General features: G+C 41.9%; 1 protein-coding gene across 4 annotated transcripts in view; it reads right to left on the bottom strand.

Annotated features, from left to right (window-relative positions):
• The window catches only part of rundc3b (RUN domain containing 3b), a 174492-nt gene that overhangs the window by 51241 nt on the left and 104341 nt on the right, over positions 1-18910 (bottom strand). For 3 of the 4 annotated variants that reach the window (XM_068013114.1, XM_068013088.1, XM_068013096.1), the window contains exons 6-7: positions 13516-13596; positions 10798-10966 (exon numbers count right to left, since the gene is read on the bottom strand). In XM_068013114.1, coding sequence (XP_067869215.1) covers positions 10798-10966; positions 13516-13596 — 250 coding nt within the window. The remainder of the gene's footprint in view (positions 1-10797; positions 10967-13515; positions 13597-18910) is intronic. The other variant, XM_068013104.1, reaches the window with a different exon arrangement.

Here is an 18910-nt window from a genome sequence, read left to right as displayed (position 1 = left end):
GTGAAATTTGAATTCAATTAATAAAAATCTGGAATAATAAAAAACTAGTCTAATGGTGACTATGAAACTGTTGTCGATTGTTGTAAAAACCCATCTGGTTCACTAATGTCCTATCATAGAGTCATAGAGAGATACTGCACCGAAACAGGCCCTTCGGCCCACCAAGTCCATGCTGACCATTAACCACCCATTTATACTAATCCTACATTAATCCCATTTTCCCTCTCACATCCCCTCAATTCTCCTACCACCTACCTACACTAGGGGCAATTTTTTCAATGGCCAATTTACCTATCAACCTGCAAGTCTTTGGCATCTTTACCTGGTCTGGCCTACGTGTGACTCCAGACTCTTAAAATGCCCTCTGAAATGGCCTAACAAGCTACTCAGTTCAAGGACAATTAGGATGGGCAATAAATGCCAACATCCCACAAACGAATAAAAAGTCAGAGGAAATCATGATCAAACCATACAGTACTCTAATCAGATTGCAATTTGAATATTTTATCCAATTCTGGCTGCTGAGACACATGAGAGACATTCAACCACTGGAGACAGTGCAGAGAAGAGCCACATGGCTGATCATTGCTGTACAAGGTCTGAGTTATAAAGGTAATATCGAAGAGCCAAGCTTTTCACCTGAAAGGAGGCATCTGAGAGATGATTTTATTGAGGTATATGATGGATAAGGAAATGGAAAATGTGAATCTACAATCTTATTTTAAATGAAATTGAAAACATTGGATAAGAGAACACAGGTTCAAACTCGTAAAAGGTAAATTTAGGATTTTTTTTTTAAACACAAGAATGATCACCACATAGAGTGAACTTCCAGATATTGAAGAAGCAATTGGGTGTTGCAATGGGGGCTTTCCAAATGGATGAATTCAGACAGACAGTCAAATGGCCTTCCTCATCCATAATTATCTTGCAATAAAAACAGAAAATGCTGGTAACACTCAGCAGATCAGGCCACAGCTGTGGACAGAAACAGAGTTATAATGTTTCAGGTTGACCTTTCATCAGAAATGGAAAAATTTAGAGATGCAACAGGTTTTCAGCATGTGCAAAGGTTGGGGGGAGGGGGATGAAAAGAGAAAGAACAAAAAGGAACGTCTGTGGTAGGGTGGAAGGCAACAGTGATTAAATGACAAAAAGAATGATAGTACAAGGCAAAGGAGATAGTAATGGGACAATAAGTTAAACTAAAGGTGGGTCTAAAGGAGCTGAAAATGACAAAAGCAGAGTCATTACTAGCAGTTTTGTGGGCGGGGCTAACTTCTGGAGCCATGTTTATAAACCAGCGAAGAAGGTTCTGGAAACTAGATTTGCATGGAACAAATTTGGTGCTCGAAATTCCTTAATCTTTTGCACCGGTTTGGCCAATTTTGGGTAAATAGTGCTGGTAAAGCCAGAGCAAACTAGATGTTCTACCCCAAAATTTATAAATGGGCAAAGCAGAGGAAAATTATATATTGTACATGGGAAGAAAAAAAAACTGAAGCCACATACATACCATGAATGGTGTCAGCAGTGATCAAGGAGGGTTAGTATACTCAGCACTGAGCATGTCAAGGTACATTAACAAAGCAAGCAGTACTCGGAACTACATAAACTTTCATAAGTACGATTGTCAAAGACTTTCAGGTACACTGCATTATAAGGTTTCCCAGTCCATTTGATGAAGCACTTCCTTAATAGACAAGATTGGCCAGGCAGAATCTCCCTCTTCTGAAGCCATGTTGATTCCTATTTATTACCACTGCTGATACCACCACTATATCATTTTTAATGTAATAAAACATTCCAAGGCACTTCACTGGAGCATTATCACAGAATCACAGCTTACAGTGCAGAAGGCGGCTATTTGGCCCATCGTGTCCACACTGGCTCTCCAAAAGAGCACTGCCCTCCGTTCCATTCACCTGCCTTGTCCCCGTAACCCTACACATTCTTCCTCTTCATATAACAGTCTAATTCCCTTTTGAATGCTTCAACTGAACCTGCCTCCACCACATTCTCAGGCAGTACATTCCAGACCTTAACCACTCGCTGCGTGAAAAAGTTTTTCCTCATGTCACTTTTGCTCTTCTTACCAAATACTTTAAATCTGTGTCCTCTTATTCTCAATCCATTCATGAGTGGGAACAGTTTTTCTGTCTACTCTGTCCAGACCCCTCATGATTTTGAATACCTCATCAAATCACCTCTCAGCTTTCTCTTCTCCAAGGAGAAACAGTCCAAACTATCTTCATAACAGAAATTTCTCATCCCTGGAACCATTCTCATGAATCTTTTCTGTACTCTCTCCAATGCCCTCATGTCTTCCTCAAGTGCAGTGCCCAGAACTGGACGCAATACTCCAGCTGAGGCCATACTAGTGTCTTATATAAGTTCAACATAACATTCTTGCTCTTGTACTGTATGCCCCTACTAATAAAGCTCAGGATACTGTATGCTTTATTAACTGCTCTCTCAACCTGTCCTGCCAGCTTCAATGACTTATGCACATATGCACCTAGGTCCCTCTACTCTTGCACCCCCTTTAGAATTGTACCTTTTATTCTATATTGTCTCTCCATGTTCCTCACACCAAAACAAATCACTTCACATTTCTCTATATTGAGCGTCATCTGCCACCTGTCTGCCCATTCCACCAACTTGTCTATGTCCTTTTGAAGTTCTACGCTATCCTCCTCACAGTTCACAATGCTTCCAAGTTTCGTATCATCTACAAACTTCAAAATTGTGCCCTGTAAACCAACGTCTGCATTATAATAAAACAAAGTTTTACATCAAACCACATTGGGAGATATTAGAGCAGATGACCAAAAGCTTGATTAAAGGAGCATCTTAAAGGAGGAAAGAGTAGTAGAGAGGCAAAAAGGTTTAGGCATTGAATTTCAGAGCTTAGGACTTAAGCAGCAAGCAATAATAATTAAAATCGGGGATGTTCAAGAGGCCAGATTTTGAGCAGCGCAGTTGTCTTGGAGGGTTGTGAGGCTGGAGGAGATTGTATAGTGTTACAATCAGGTGAGCAGGGGTCACAAGGCTCCCCCTCTTGCCCTTCTTATTTGACTGTAACAGGGTTTATTCCTTTTTAAACAGTGAATGTGCTTACCATTTCAGTGAATGTGTTACCTTTGTTTTGATCGTAAAAGAACAAGACAGGTTTTCTTGAGTTTAAACAAGAAAGAGGTGAGTTTATTATACTTAACAATTTAAACCCGATCTAAATAAAATAAAATTATTCTATACATTCACGCACACACTCACACGAGAATCACACACACACACACAAATAGATTACAGAGTGATGAGGGGTAGATGTGTGGTTGGATTAGAGTCCAGAACAAATAAAAATTAATACACAGTCTGTGGGGTTGGATGTTTCCATTGTCCTTTGACTGAAGTTGTGTTCCTGAAGCCTTTGGCTGGCAAATCAGTCTGTGGCTGGCCCACCTGGTTCAGGCTTTTCTTGTAGGCAGAATTGTAGGTGGCTTTCTTCCCCGGGTGTCTTTGTCTTGGATCCAGCAAACAGCAGCTAGGCTTTGCATGCCCCCACAAGGCCTTCTAGAGAGAGAGAGAGAGAGACAGTCCTTCTGGCTTCTGCCCAGAATGAGTCACTGCCTTGTCTGCTTTGTCCAAGTGAAATTCCCAGCTTTCACAGAGATGGGCAGATGGTCACATTACTGCCTCAGTGTATTGTCTGGAACCTTCTAATGAGATTCAAGTTTAGGAATTTCAATTCCTCAGGCCTCAGACGTTAACACTAAGGAAGGGTTGGCCCATTCAAGGTTAATGTTCCAGGATGGCATTGAATGTCCTGCTAATGAAAGCAATCTCTTGTGGTTCACCCAATAGAGCAAGCCATTGTTTTGGGTACAGATTCATCAGACATGTATGTCCTCTTTGAGACCTTGGAATGTGCAAGGTGTTCAACTGGAAAGTGCGGTGGCCATCTTGGCTGCCAGCTTTTTGAAAAAAAGTTAAGGCACAGTGGCGCAGTGGTTAGCACTGCAGCCTCACAGCTCCAGGGACCCGGGTTCGATTCTGGGTACTGCCTGTGTGGAGTTTGCAAGTTCTCCCTGTGTCTGCGTGGGTTTTCTCCGGGTGCTCCGGTTTCCTCCCACAAGCCAAAAAGACTTGCAGGTTGATAGGTAAATTGGCCATTATAAATTGTCACTAGTATAGGTAGGTGGTAGGGAAATATAGGGACAGGTGGGGATGTTTGGTAGGAATGTGGAATTAGTGTAGGATTAGTATAAATGGGTGGTTGATGGTCGGCACAGACTCGATGGGCCGAAGGGCCTGTTTCAGTGCTGTATCTCTAATCTAATCTAATCTTAACTGTAGAATTCCAGCTGTTTTTGTTTCATTAAACGTTTAATGTAAGTTTCTAGTCGATGAATTAAAAAATCTTCCTTTGGCATAGCAGGTTTTCTTGACAATAGATATGGAGGGGTGAGGTCATGAAGGTATTTTAAAACAAGGATGAAAATTTTAAAATCAAGGCGTTGCTTAACCAAGAGCCAATTTTGTTCAGTGAGCGTAGGAGTGATGGATGAACGGGACTTAGTGTGAATAAGGACATGTGCAGCAGAGTTTTGGATGACCTCAAGTTTAGGGAGCGTAGAAAGTGGGAGGTCAGCCATTGGCATAGTCAAGTCTAGAGGTAACAAAGGCATAGATGAGGGTTTCAACAGCAGATGAGCTGAGACAGAAGCAGAGTCAGGTGATGTTACGGAGGTGGAAATAGGCATGCTTCGTGATGGCATGGATGTATGGTTTGTAGCTCATCTTGGGGTCAAATGTGACACCAAGGTTGGGAACAGTCTGGTTCAGCCTCAGATAGTTGCTGGCAGGGGTCGACAATGCGTCCGTACACGGACAGCGTCAGTGGTAAAATGTGAGGTCCTTTAAAGATTTGGAGAAAGACATTTAAAATTACCAGGAACAAAAGTAATTACAAAGGATCAGGATCATCGGGGCATCAGGCTAGGTCCTAGAACATGAAGCAGCAAGTAACATTATGGAGAAGACAGAGACAATTAGAAAGAAACCCTGTCGAAGAAAGGTTATGGGGTGAAATTGGTCAATGCCAATAGCACGAAATGTGGTAATAGTGAATTGGCAGTCTATTATATACAGTGGATGATTTTCTATTAATAAAATTGATTCTGATGTAAAATCAGTTGCTGATTTTCCGTCAGCCCATTGTTCAGTACTGGCTTTGACCAGTGATGGCTCTCAAGCTGCATATCAAGAGCCTTTATAACCCTTGAAAGCCTAATTGCCGTGGCGACCATAAATATAAATTTATGGCTTGCTTCGTTGTTAGTGTTAACATTTCTACCTCCTTCTCTGCTTTAAAACAGGCTCCGCTGCACGTCGATTTGAATCCATCCGGTATGAAATGCTGGCTTTTAATACCCACTCATTAGGGATGTCAAAGTGAGACTTTGAATTTGGTCCACCTCACAGTATTAAAATGCTTTGAATGTGACAATTCTCATTGACTGTTGTAAACACTATGATGTTGTGTACTTTAAATTCCACACAAATAAAACTTGGGTTTGGAGAAAAAATACATTTACTGGAGGATAGCAAATAACAGGTGTTGGTTAATATTGGGGCTGGTGATGGGGGGATGGTGAAGCACTTAATGGGTTGCCCCAGGGCTCAGTACTGTGCTATGACGGTGCTTTTATATTTTTTAAGTGATTTTTTTTTGAAGACTCATGTATTTTAGAATTACGGGCATTGTTTTAATTGGGAAAACTGAAAAGGATTCCAATGGATGTTTTTTTCACTGAGGTCATCGAAAGGACACAGAGGTCTTGTTCGAAAGCAATATTTACTGGAAGTCACCTGTCTTCAGATAATTATGCAGCAGGGGCTGTTTGACTAGGGGAGATGTTTACAGAGAAGTGACAGGTCAAGATTTATAGGAGTCAGGAAGCTTGATTGGAGATATTGTTTTTGCTTTTAATTTGGACAATGTGTTAGGATGTGAACTGTTTTGAAGGCAGTTAGAAAAAAACAGCCAAGAAAACAGTCACCATCAGCACCCTTTTCTATCTCTCTGAGAACTTCCTGAGAATCAAGTGTAAGAAATAGAGAAATTGATGCTGCATTCCTCCTGAAAGGCCGGCCAGAAACCCCTGCTGCCGCATTTCTCCGGGAAAGCCTGCCAAACTGATCTTCAACGTCGCCTGAAAAGAACTGTTCTAGAAAGATCCCAGTGACAGCCATCTATGCGTATTTGGGATGCCAGAATAAAGAGACAACTGATATCATTCCACATCTCCTTTTTCTTCAAGAATTAGCAAATATTTGGCCAAAGTATTTTTTTTTTTGTAACAGAGCTTTAAAGACAAAATCTCTTTATTTTTCAGTTATCTGGTGTGTGTGTTTGTGTCTGTATGTTTGAGGGGTTAAGGTAAAAGGGAACTTCCATATTTCAATCTGTGTGTTAATGCTTCGTTTCGTTACTGATTAAATCTTGTTTTATAATAAACTGATAATGTTGTTGCTTATTAAAGAAACCTGGTTGGTGTATTTTATTCTGGGATGAAGAGCAGAGTCTATGATTGACAGTATCGATGACTGGGTAAACATTTAAATATATGTTGTGACCTGTGGAGAAGTGAAACTAGAAAAGACAGTGCACTCCTCCCACCTCGGTCGTAACACCTGACTGACATCAATTTATTATTAGTAGCTTGGTAGCCAACTAGGACAGCTGGCTAATCTTTTTATCCAGTATGGAAAACTATTTGCTATTTTACTGGTTGAATGACAAAGTTACTTTTTTTTTAATACTTTCATGGGATGTAGGCATCGCTGGCAAAGACAGCATTTGTTGCACATCCCTATTTGCCCTTGACAACTGAGTGACTTTCTAGGCCATTTCAGAGGGCAGTTAAGAGTCAACCATATTGCTGTGGGTCTGGAGTAGCATGTAGGCCAGACCAGATGAGGAGAGCAGATTTCTTTCCCTAAAGGACATTAGTGAACCAGATGGGTTTTTATGACAATCGATAACAGTGTCATGAAACTATTACTGAGATTGGTTTTCAATTCCAGATTTTAAAAAATAATTTAATTAATTTATTTAATGAACCTTTGTCCCCATGGCATTAGCCTGGGCCTCTGGATTACTAGTCCAGTGACATTACCATTGTGCCATCATCTCCCTTGACAGTCCTGTTTTTTCATCATGTAATGGTTTAGCTGGCTAGCCACATGCTCAGGCAACACTAGCACATGGTGTGGCATGCTCTATTGTCAACAAAAGTAATTCAGAATGGCACTGCATACTATTTCACTTGCTAGCTAGCTAATACAGTTGTGCTGCTCTCCACTGGTGTTTTTTTGCTTAGCTACTTTATTTATAGGGGAAAATGTGTTTTAAATTGGACTGTGTTTTGATGGCATTAGGTTGGCTACACACTTTACCTACAGATGAATTGCCCCCATGTCCGTGGCTGAGTCAATAATTTTGTCAAATGTCCGTGGTACAACAGGTTAGTGCCTATCCCCAGTTGCCGGGGGAGGGATGGCATCAGTGACTAGGGAGCAGAGTGTGTGGCAGGGACCAAAGACAATGGCTTCGGTCTTCCCAATATTTAGCTGGAGGAAATGGCTGCTCATCCAGTACTTGATGTCGGACAAGTACTCTGATAACTTAGTCCCTATGGAGGGGTCCAGAGAGGTGATGGTGAGGTAGAGCTGGATGTCATCAGTGCACATGTGGAAACGGACTAGGTTATCAGATAGAAAACCCTCAGGCTTGTCCCTAGTAATTACTTAATTGGTTACTATTTTGCTTCCTAATAATATTCTTTCCAATTACTCCCATTTCACTTCCCTTTAAAGAATAAATGGCTATCATTGGATGTCTTGGAATATATTTTTAGTCTCCCATTTTGTCCATTAAGTGTATCATTAACATGTTAGCAGTCAGTCTGCAGTTTGTGTCAAAGGAAGATTTTATTCAGTTCCAGATCTCATTACAGCCTTGCTCCAAATATGAACAAATGAGCTATACTCCAGAGGTGAGGTGAGAGTGACTGCCACAAAAGGAAGATGGTTGTGGTTGTTGGAGGCCCATAATCTCAGCCCCAGGACATCACTACAGGACTTCCTCAGGTAATACCCTAGGCCCAACCATCTTCAGCTACTTCAAAGACTTTCCCTCCAACATAAGGTCAGACGTGGTGATGTTTACTGATGATTGTATACTGTTCAGTACCATTCAAAACTCCTGAGATATTGAAGCAGTCCGTGCCCGCATGCAGCAAGACCTGGAGAACATTCAGGCTTGGGCTGATAAGGAGCAAGTAACATTCGCACCACACAATTGCCAGGCAAAGATAATCTGGAACAAGAAAAAATCGAACCATTTTCCTTGACAATCAACAGCATTACCATTGCTGAATCCCCCATCTTCAACATTCGAGGGTTACCACTGACCAAAAACTGAACTAGACCAGCCACACATATTCTATGGTTACAAGGGCAAATCAAAGGCTGGGAATTCTGCAGTGAGCAACTCACCTCCTGACTCCCCAAAGCCTGTCCACCATCTACGAGGCACAAGGCAGGAGTGCGATGGAATACTCTCCACTTGCCTGGATGGGTGCAGCTCCAACAACACTCAAGAAGTTCGACACGATCCAAGACAAAGCAATCCGCTTGATTGACTCCCAACCACTACCTTAAACATTCACTTCCTCCATCACTGGCACAGAGTAGCAACAGTGTGTACCATATACAAGATGCACTGCAGTAACTCGTCAAGGTTCCTTCGACAGCACCTTCCAAACCTGCAACCTCTACCACCTAGAAGGACCTGGGAACACAACCACCTACAAGTTCCCCTCCAAGTCACACATCATCCTGACCTAGAACTATATAGCCATTTTTTGACTGTCATTGGGTCAAAATCCTGGAACTCCGTCCTAAAAGTACTGTGGGTGTACCTGTAGCGGTTGAAGGCGGCAGCTCACCACCACCTTCTCATGGGCAATTAGGGATGGGCAATAAATGCTGGCTTAGCCATCGATTCCCACATCCTAAGGACAAATGTAAAAAAGCCTGTTTTCTGGTCTTCTTCGAGATGAGTTGGCTGGAATGTCTGGACAATACCTTGAAGCTGTAAAACAAACCAACTCCAAAGGAAGCTATACACAAGAATAAAGTTGAAAGTAATCTGAACCCCAGATTCCAGCATTTTATTGCAGTTCTTAATATACTGTCCAAGTCATCTGGAACAGCATTGTCTTTTGGTTTCATTTATTCTGCTGCTGTTTTATCAATTGGAAAAACTTTTTTTTTTTTAAATTAAACTATTCATTAGTGTCTGGCCCTGCTCCACACAACGGGGATTTATGAAAAAAGTGTGATTTTTGTGTGTTATCAGATTTCCACTTATATCACAGGATGTAATCACAGGATCAGAGGTGTTCATAGGATATTGAACTGAGAGATTAAATCTCAGGACACCTATAGCAACATTGGAAGCTCAAGATTGACACAACCTGTAATTTTTCAAGGACATTACAAGTGAAGCTTGGTAATACATAATTGTGCAAAGAAGTTGTACATAACTCAAACATAATTAACGTCAAGAAAGTGTGACATGGCAAAGTACAATTCACTGTTCCTTATTATTTATGAGACTCAACTGCAGTTCCCTCCACCAGAGTTTATGCTGTAAAGGAATAGCTATCTTTTGCACTCTGCACATGTTTGCCTTTAAATTCTTCCCTTCAGATGGTGGACCAAATGGAACCTGTTGCATTTTGACAGTTGTTTATGCTTCCATGTCTAACCAACTTACCACCATTGCCTCAGCTATACACATGTCTTTAAGTTCTCTCATTATAATTCCCTATTATCTCATGTTTCTATCACTTCATTCATTTAACTATCTCCTATTTTCTGTGTGTGCCTCTTCCTTTCTCATTCCCTTTGTTGTTTTCCTTTTAGTTGCTGTTTATTTTAATTTCTCCTGGTTCTGACGGAGGGTCTATATCCATAAAATTAACACATCTGTTCTCTCAACAGACTGATGCCAGGAAACTTTGCACCTTTGACCTCCTGCGCTGCTCCAAAAATCTCAATAGAACTTTTGGAAACCTAAACATTTCTCTCATCTAAACCTCACCTTTAGGCACTTCAGACCTTAGGATATAATCCCCCATTTTCTCTTTAGTAAGGGGTGAAGGGCATGTGGAGTACGTCTATCATCATTCAGGGAAAGGGCTCGGTTCTTACAATGTGGATCCTTTTTCAAAACACAGCTCTGGCTGAGGTTCAGTGCCTAGAGTGTTAACTTGTTTTCTCTAATAGTCTGTAGGTCATTCAAGTCTTTAATTTCTTCTTTGTGATTGGTGTATCTATTGGCTCTTTTCCTTATTTTTGTTAATCCTTCCTTCACCCCACAAAGGGACTTGCTTATCTTTCCAATTACAGTTTCTGAAGAAGGCTCGCATCCAAAACATTAATTTCTCTCTTTTCCTTTATTCTCTATATATAGAATTTTACTGGAAGAGAATCCAATGTAATTTTCTATCTCACTGATCCTGGGGAAACAGACACTATTACCCAGGTGGGAGGTAACATTTTTGTGCTGTGCATTCTGAATCTACCTCTGTGCCACAGGGCATGGAAAAGTGCCTGTTCCTCTTAAAGGGAACAGTTTACATCAGGAACTGATCAATAGAGGATTATAGTGGCTACTCCCCATCAATGAAAAATGCAGGTCACCAACTCAGCCATGAGAATTACCTTCTGCTCCAATGCCAGCCTGAACTTCTGCTCCACTCGCTTGCACTTGTTGTACCAACTGTGCTCATCAGTAATGAAAGGTGGACCAATGTTCTCGGGGGTGCTGCCTTCACTGCTGCTGCTTCCCAAAGTCCGCAACTCCTCCTCGTCACTGCTGATGCTCTCAGAGCTTTGCCAATAAGATGACATTTCATGAATCAGATTTAGCTGAAACAGCAGCAGTAAATTATTTCTGCAACTGTGAGCACAGCGAGACAGAAAACTGGAAGATAGATTAACTTGGAGTCTTCCTATAAAATGGCACGACTTATGCTTCAAATTACAGAGTGTTAACAGAGAATTACCTTTGGATTCATGTGAGTTTATGTACTGGGATGTTGGAATAGATGACACACTCCAGAAGCGCTGCCATTTTACTGCATGTAATTATTTTTGATAGGTTTCATTACTTGCTATCCTCTGGAAATAGCCACTCAGCTAAACAGTTTGTTCTCGAATAACCAGGTTTTGTAGACAGTTTGTTTGAATGCTCAAGTAATTAACAACCCCCACCCCACTGCCCCCCCATGCCAGGAGCAAGACTGACCACAAGCTGCAGTTGTGAGCAAGCTGCAATCAGAGTCAAAATCAAACAAATATGGCCAACCATTCAATACATTGCTCAGTTTTGAAAGGTCAAAAATCAAAAACATGAATTTTAAAATGTTTTGTTTTCAGTTGGGAAGCTGGAGCAACCATTTGGAGGTCATTATTTCACTGACTCTACAATAGGGTTTTAGCTTGGAGTGAGTTTTGGGTGGGCAGGGCGAGCAACAGACCTGCCCAACATCAACAATTTGAGGCCAAATGATTCTAACCCCTGGACCTCATTTACTTCCTGCTGGCCAGATACGTGACTAAAACAACTAGAAAAAGACAGCTAACTGCCCACTAGCACCAAGGCAAATCATGGAAATGGAGAGGAGGGTCTCCTCTTGTTCCCTGCTAGGTTTCACTGGTCGGGCCATTTGCAGCAGATGCCCCACCTTTGCAGGCTGCTAACATGCATTTCAGAGCCCAAATGACATCATAGGGCACCAATTTGCAAATATTAATGAGACTGCTGCCTGAGTCAGGCCTAGCTCAGATACTGGCAGGTGGGAATCAAACAGAAATTAAATGGTAAAGCTTTCACAGCTATTTTAAATGCATGCCTGTCACATTCCTGCTGGGCAAGGTAGGTTAAAATTCCCAAGAATTTGCATTGCCACTACTGTAGAGAAAGAAAAATCCCAAAAACTTCACAAATATTGGCGGATAGGGAAATGGATACTAAGCCATGCAGGATGTAACGGAGAGGTACTGAAAACTTGGACAATAAAGATTGCTTTTGCTGAGGAGAGAGGTGTGCAGATGGAGGGGCTTAGGGAAGGAGTTCCTGGGAGTAGGGCTAGGCAGCTGAAGGCCATAACACCAATGGCGGAGGATACACACAAAAGCCTGAGTAAGAGAACCGAGACGCGGAGTTGGGTGGGGAGCAGGGGGTGGTGGAGGGAGGGTGATGGTGAAGGGAGAGGAGTGGGGAAGGGAAGTGGAGAGAATAAAAGGCTGGAAGAGGTTGCACTGCTGTAGAGATCAGGCAGTCCAAAACGGTGAAAGGATTTGAAGATGGAGGATTATAAATTTAATAATTTGGGGGACAGAGAGCCAATGTAGTTCAACAGGAACAGGAGTGATGACCAATCAGGGCTTAATGTAGGATACAATATGGGCAGTTGAGTGAACAAGTTAAGAGTCTGAAGGGTGGAAAGAAAGCAAAGAGGATACTGAAATAATTAAATCTAGAGATGATCAAAGCCTGAGTAAGGGTTTTAGTAGTAGAGTGGCTCAGATAGGAATGAAGGCAAGCAAAGCTACATGGGTGGAAGTAGCTATAATACATGTGGGGTTTAAAGCTCAGCTCAGGGTTGAACAGAAGACCAAGATTTTGTGCAGTTTGATTCAGCCTAAGCAAGTGTCCAGACAAGGGGATGAAATCAATGGCAAAAAAGCAGAGTGTAACCTAGTGTCTAACAAGATGTTTATTTCTGCGATTCTGGGTTCGAAGAATTCTCATAATAACTATTGAAAAACAAGGGTACATCCTCCTCTAAGTTTAAAGTTAAACAGTCCAGCTATAAACCACTGACAATTTAGTAAAGGTTTTTTCTTTTAAGTTTAAACAAAAAAGATACACCCTAATGTCTTACACGCTGCAATGTTAAGCAACCACACTTTTGATTTTCCCCTTTGGAAACCTGCTTATTCAGAGAACAGACTTAAAATGAAAAGAAAGAACTTGCAGTTATACAGCACTTTATCGTGTCCCCAGGACCAACAGATTACTTTTCTGAGAATCATAAAATGTAGAAGTGCCCATTGGTGGTTTGTGTCTCTCAACACCAATATCCTACCTTGCACTCAAGTAATTTATAGCCTGAGTAATTCAGGAGATTTATCTAAGATATCAGTGAACTAATTTCCAAATGTGACTGCGAAAACAACAGCATACAGTTTGGAGGCAAAGTATCACTAACTACTGCTGAGTATCAGCTAGACTTCAATTTTTCCCCATGGCATATTAGTGTCATATGAATAAGCTGAGGTTGAGAATTTTAGTGGAGTCAGGCTTTGAGATTTTTAACTATTATCTAACTGTATCCTTGAGGAAAAACAATACATAAATTAGGATGAATCTACCTTTGTGTGAACTTTAGATACGGCGTATAGTCTATAACAGCAGGACAATTGCCATCCAAACTCTCACCCTTTAAACAGAAGCTGAAAGAAAAGACAAATAATTTATTCATTACTTTCAAGCCAGTTACTTAACAGATTGCATCTCAAGGAATCCTTTGAAAGTTTCAAGCCTATATTTTACTCATTACACTGCACAATTTCAAAAAAAATTGCTTTTCCTTGATAGCTAAAATTTAAACATGCAGAAATATAGAATTTGGGAGTTGGGGATAGCAACATGTATGTGACGTTTGAGGAACAAAGTGAGAGATTAATTAGTAGCAAGAAGGAGAAATAGTTGCAGGCAAGGATACCTAAAGCATATAGTGATGCTCAACAGCCTAGAGGGGGAGACAGCCTCACAGTGAATATGTCTCTTTGGCAAAGCAGGTCAGCCCAGTACACATCTTTGGATTTTGGCTACTGGAACATCAAGTTGAGTTCTCTTGCATAGATCCTTCCACCACACTGAAGGCAGATGTTCATCGTACAGTCGATATGTAAATTCTGATATTTGGCATAATAGTTCCTTGAAAGACGACTTATGAGAGGGGACTTTATATTTATATACATGTTACTAAGGAAAAACAGAATTAATACAGAGCCTTTCACACCCTAAGGATATCCCAAAGCATTTCACAATGAATTAATTTTGAAGTGCAGTCACCTTTGCAACACAGTCAAACAACAGTTAATTTGCACACAAGGTTTTACAAACAGCAGACAATAGTGAGCGAATTTCTGGGATGAGTGAATAGTATTAGATTTGGTAGGTGAGCAATCACAGTGAGAAGGCCATTCAAGCCTCAGACTAAGAGTGAACCATTAGGGCTGGAGACCAGCTGAACAAACACACTTGTGATAATTTGATGATTGACACAGAAGCACAACTGAAGAAGCAGAGATATAAGATGGAGTAAGGTTGGGAAAAGCAGGAATGGTAAGAAAGTTTGCAAAGGTACCTATGAGCTGTCAGTAACAAAAAGATGCCAGATACTGCCCAATGCTGCAGGAGAAAACAAAGTTTTGAAAAAAAGGGCAGCTAGAATACCAGAGGAGCCAGTCTTCAGCCAATTCGATTCACTCAACGTGATATCAAGAAACAGCTGAAGGCACTGGATACTGCAAAGGCTGTAGGCTCTGACAACATTCTGGCAAAAGTACTGAAGACTTGTGCCCCAGAACTGGCTGCGCTCCTAGCCAAGCTATTCCAGTACAGCTACAACACTAGCATCTACATGGCAATATGGAAAATTGCCCAGGTATGTCCTGTACACAAAAAGCAGGACAAATCCAATCCAGCCAATTACCATCCCATCAGTCTACTCGCGACCATCAGCAAAGTGATGGAAGGTCTCTTCAACAGTGCTATCAAGAGACACTTACTCAGCAATAACCTGTTCACTGATGCTCAGCTTGGGTTCCATCAAGGCCACTCAGCTCCTGACCTCATTACATAGACAAAAGAGCTGAACTCCAGAGGTGAGGTGAGAGTGACTGCCCTTGATATCAAGGCAGCATTTGACTGAGTGTGGTATCAATAAGCCCTAGAAAAACTGGAGTCAATGGGAATCAGGGGAAAAACTTTCCACTGGTTGGAGTCATACTTAGCACAAAAGGAAGATGGTAGTGGTTGTTGCAAGTGTTACGAATGAGGCAGGAACAATGCACTGTCAATTCAGTCCAGTCACTCCACAGGTTGCAGCATATTATTAAAGTTTTCCCACCCAACCAGAAAAAGGTCAAATTAAACACTCTGTTAACCATTGGAATAAAACAAAACAAACCAGGTATCTTTAGATGACAACAAATTAACTATTTATTAAAACTAAATCTTAAGCACTATGAAGATAAACCTATGTCTAAAGACCTTATAACTTCTTATTTTAACCTTACTTCCCCAGTCACACTCAAAAATAACAGTAGTTAACCAGTTTTAAAAGTGGTGTTTTTAAAAAATTAGCTGTTTCTTAAGAATACATAAATAAATAAGTCTTTGTGGATTACGTTCCTGATGGATGAGGTATTCTAATGCGGAAATAGTTAAATGCTACTTGAAGTCTTCATTTGGATTTGATGAAGCATTATGTGTTTGATAGGCATTCAAGCCCTTCAGCTGCCGCAGACATCAACCGTTCCTTCAGCAATACCAAATCGTCTCTTAAAAGGGTTATTTCCTCTTTAGGCAATGAATTTGGCCTGTAGCTCTTTGTAGAATTTCTGCTGAGAGAGAATGGACAGCTCTTTTCTCTTCAGTATGCTTTGCTGGTGAGTCTGGTTCAGACCAGTTTTTGCAAGTTTTACACACAGTCAAATCGAAACATTATACCAGGTGACACCTCTGTCCTGTTGTTGCCTAGGGTAACAGGTGCAGCTGGCACACTGTGTCTCAGAAAATCCAAAGCATTTCTCCTTGTATTAAAGATGCACTGTTTTAATTCAAGGAGAAAAAAAAAGATACATTTCTGTGACACATCTGCCCTTGGCAAAATGAAAGGGCATTCTTAAAAATGCGTTTCATTACAATGCACAAAAAAAAGAAACTGGGAAAAAACACTAACATCTTTTCACATTCATGTGCCTATTTACTCCACTGATAATTTACAGCATTTTCTTTGTACCATCGCCATCCATATAAGTTAACATGGTTAGATTCGTGACAAAGCTTCTGCAATAACATTGCTTTTCCCCAAAATATGTACAATTTTCAAATGATGAGGCTGTAACAATAAACTCCATCTAAATATTCTAGCATTTTGGGTTTTTAAATTTTTCCACAAACGTTAACGGGTCATGGTCAGTGTATATTAGTATTTCTTTATAGTCTTGGCGGACATATACTTCGAAATGTTCGAGAGCCAGCAAAAGTCTGAATGTTTCTTCTTCCACAGTGGAATACTTTTTTTGGATGGGAATTTAGTTTTCTTGAAAAGTACACTACTGGCTTCTCTATGCCCGATTTGTCATCCTGCAATAGGACTGCACCAACCCCCAGGTCACTAGTGTTGAGAGCTATTTTAAAGGGTTTAGCAAAATTTGGAGCCACAAACATTGGTTCATTAGTTAAGATTGCCTTTAGCTTTTCAAAAGCTGCCTGATATTCATCTGACCATACTATATTGTTTTTCATTTTTGGTAGCAAATCTGTTAATGGAGCAGCTTCCTTTTGGCCTCATCTCGTGAGACAATGGGTAAGTGCCTACAGGTGGTTTGTGGAGCAGCGCTGGAGTAGCCATAAAGGTCAATTCTAGAGTGACAGACTCTTCCACAGGCGCTGCAGGTAAAGTTGGTTGTCGGGGCTGTTACACAGTTGGCTCTCTCCTTACACTGCTGTCTCTTTTCCTGCCAACTGCTGAATCTCTTCGACTTGCCTCTCTTCAGCCCCACCTTTATAGCTGTCTGCCAGCTTTGGCAATCGCTGGCAACTGGCTCCCACAACTTGTGGTCAATGTTGCAAGACTTCATGTTGCATTTTCAAATGTCTTTAAAGCGGAGACACGGCCGGCCAGTGGGTCTGATACCAGTGACGAGCTCGCTTCTTGGGGATCCTGCCATCTTCCATGCGGCTCACATGGCCAAGCCATCTCGAGTGCCACTGGCTCAGTAGGGCATACATGCGAGGCATGTTGGCTGCCTAGAGGACTTCTGTGTTAGAGATACGGTCCTGCCACCTGATGCCAAGGATTCTCCGGAGACAGCGAAGATGGAATGCGTTGAGATGTCACTCTTGGCTGACATGCGTTGTCCAGGCCTCGCTACCATACAGCAAGGTATTGAGGACACAGGCTTGAAACACTCGGACTATTGTGTTCCGTGTCAGTGCGCCATTTTTCCACACCCTCTTGGCCAGTCTGAACCTAGCAGCAGACGCCTTTCCCATGTGCTTGTTGATTCCTGCATCGAGAGACAGGTTGCTGGTAATGGTTGAGCCCAGGTAGGTGAACTCTTGAACCACTTTCAGAGCGTGGTCGCCGATATTGATGGATGGAGCATTTCTAATGTCCTGTCCCATGATGTTCGTTTGCTTGAAACTGATGATTAGGCCAAATTCATTGCAGGCAGCCACAAGCCTGTCGATGAGTCTCTGCAGACACTCTTCCGTGTGGGATGTTAATGCAGCTTCGTCAGCAAAGAGGAGTTCCCTGATGAGGACTTTCCATACTTTGGTCTTCGCTCTAAGACAGGCAAGGTTGAACAACCTGCCATCTGATCTTGCGTGGAGGCAATTTCCTTCTTCTGAAGACTTGAACGCGTGAGAGAGCAGCAGTGAGAAGAAGATCCCAAACAGTGTAGGTGCAAGAACACAGCCCTGTTTCACACCACTCAGGATGGGAAAGGGATCTGATGATTTACCCTTATGCTGAATTGTGCCTTTCATATTGTCATGGAACGAGATGATGATGCTCAGTAGTTTTGGTGGACATCCGATCTTTGCTAGTAGTCTAAAGAGACCACGTCTGCTGACGAGGTCAAAGACTTTGGTGAGATCTATGAAGGCAACGTAGACGGGCATCCCTTGTTTGTAGCATTTCTCCTGTAGCTGGCGAAGGGAGAAAAGCATATCAATAGTGGATCTCTTTGCTCAAAAGCTGCACTGTGCCTCAGGGTAGACATGCTCAGCCAGCTTCTGGAGTCTGTTTAAAATGACTCAGGTGAAGGCTTTCCCCAATGTGCTGAGCAGGGAGATTCCACGGTAGTTGTTGTAGTCACCGTGGTCACCCTTGTTCTTATAGAGGGCGATGATATTGGTATCACCATGACCTGTGGTACTGCTCCCTCATCCCAGCACAGGCAAAGCAGTTCATGGAGTGCTGAGAGTATAGCAGGCTTGGCACACTTCATTATTTCAGTGGTAATGCCGTCCTTTCCAGGGGCTTTTCTGCTGGCTACAGAATCGATGGCATCATTGTTTGTTGGCTGTTCGTCCACCTTGTCCATGATTGGCAGAGACTGAGCTGCATTACGGCGGTATCAGTGACATCATTTTTCTTGGAGTACAGTTCTAGTTAGTGGTCCATTTGCTTGCTTGGGTCAGTGATCATTTCCCCTGATTTAGACTTGAGGGGAGCGATCCTCTTGATGGTTGGCCCAAAAGCTCTCTTAATGCCATCATACATTCCTCTGATGTTTCCGGTGTCGGAAGCCAATTGAATACGACTGCATAGATGTTGCCAGTAGTCATTTGCACAGCGCCTGGCTGTTCTTTGTGCAGCGCTTCTGGTGGCTTTAAGTGCTAAGGATGTTACCTCACAGGGGGCTTTCTTGTAGTTCAGCAGTACAGTGCACTTGGTGGCTATGACTGGTTCCATCTCTTTAGAGTGAGATTGAAACCAGTCTGCATTCTGCTTCTCACTTT

This window comes from Heterodontus francisci, chromosome 2, assembly GCF_036365525.1.
Source record: "Heterodontus francisci isolate sHetFra1 chromosome 2, sHetFra1.hap1, whole genome shotgun sequence".
Classification (NCBI taxonomy): domain Eukaryota; kingdom Metazoa; phylum Chordata; class Chondrichthyes; order Heterodontiformes; family Heterodontidae; genus Heterodontus; species Heterodontus francisci.
This window is presented reverse-complemented; position numbering and strand designations above follow the sequence as displayed.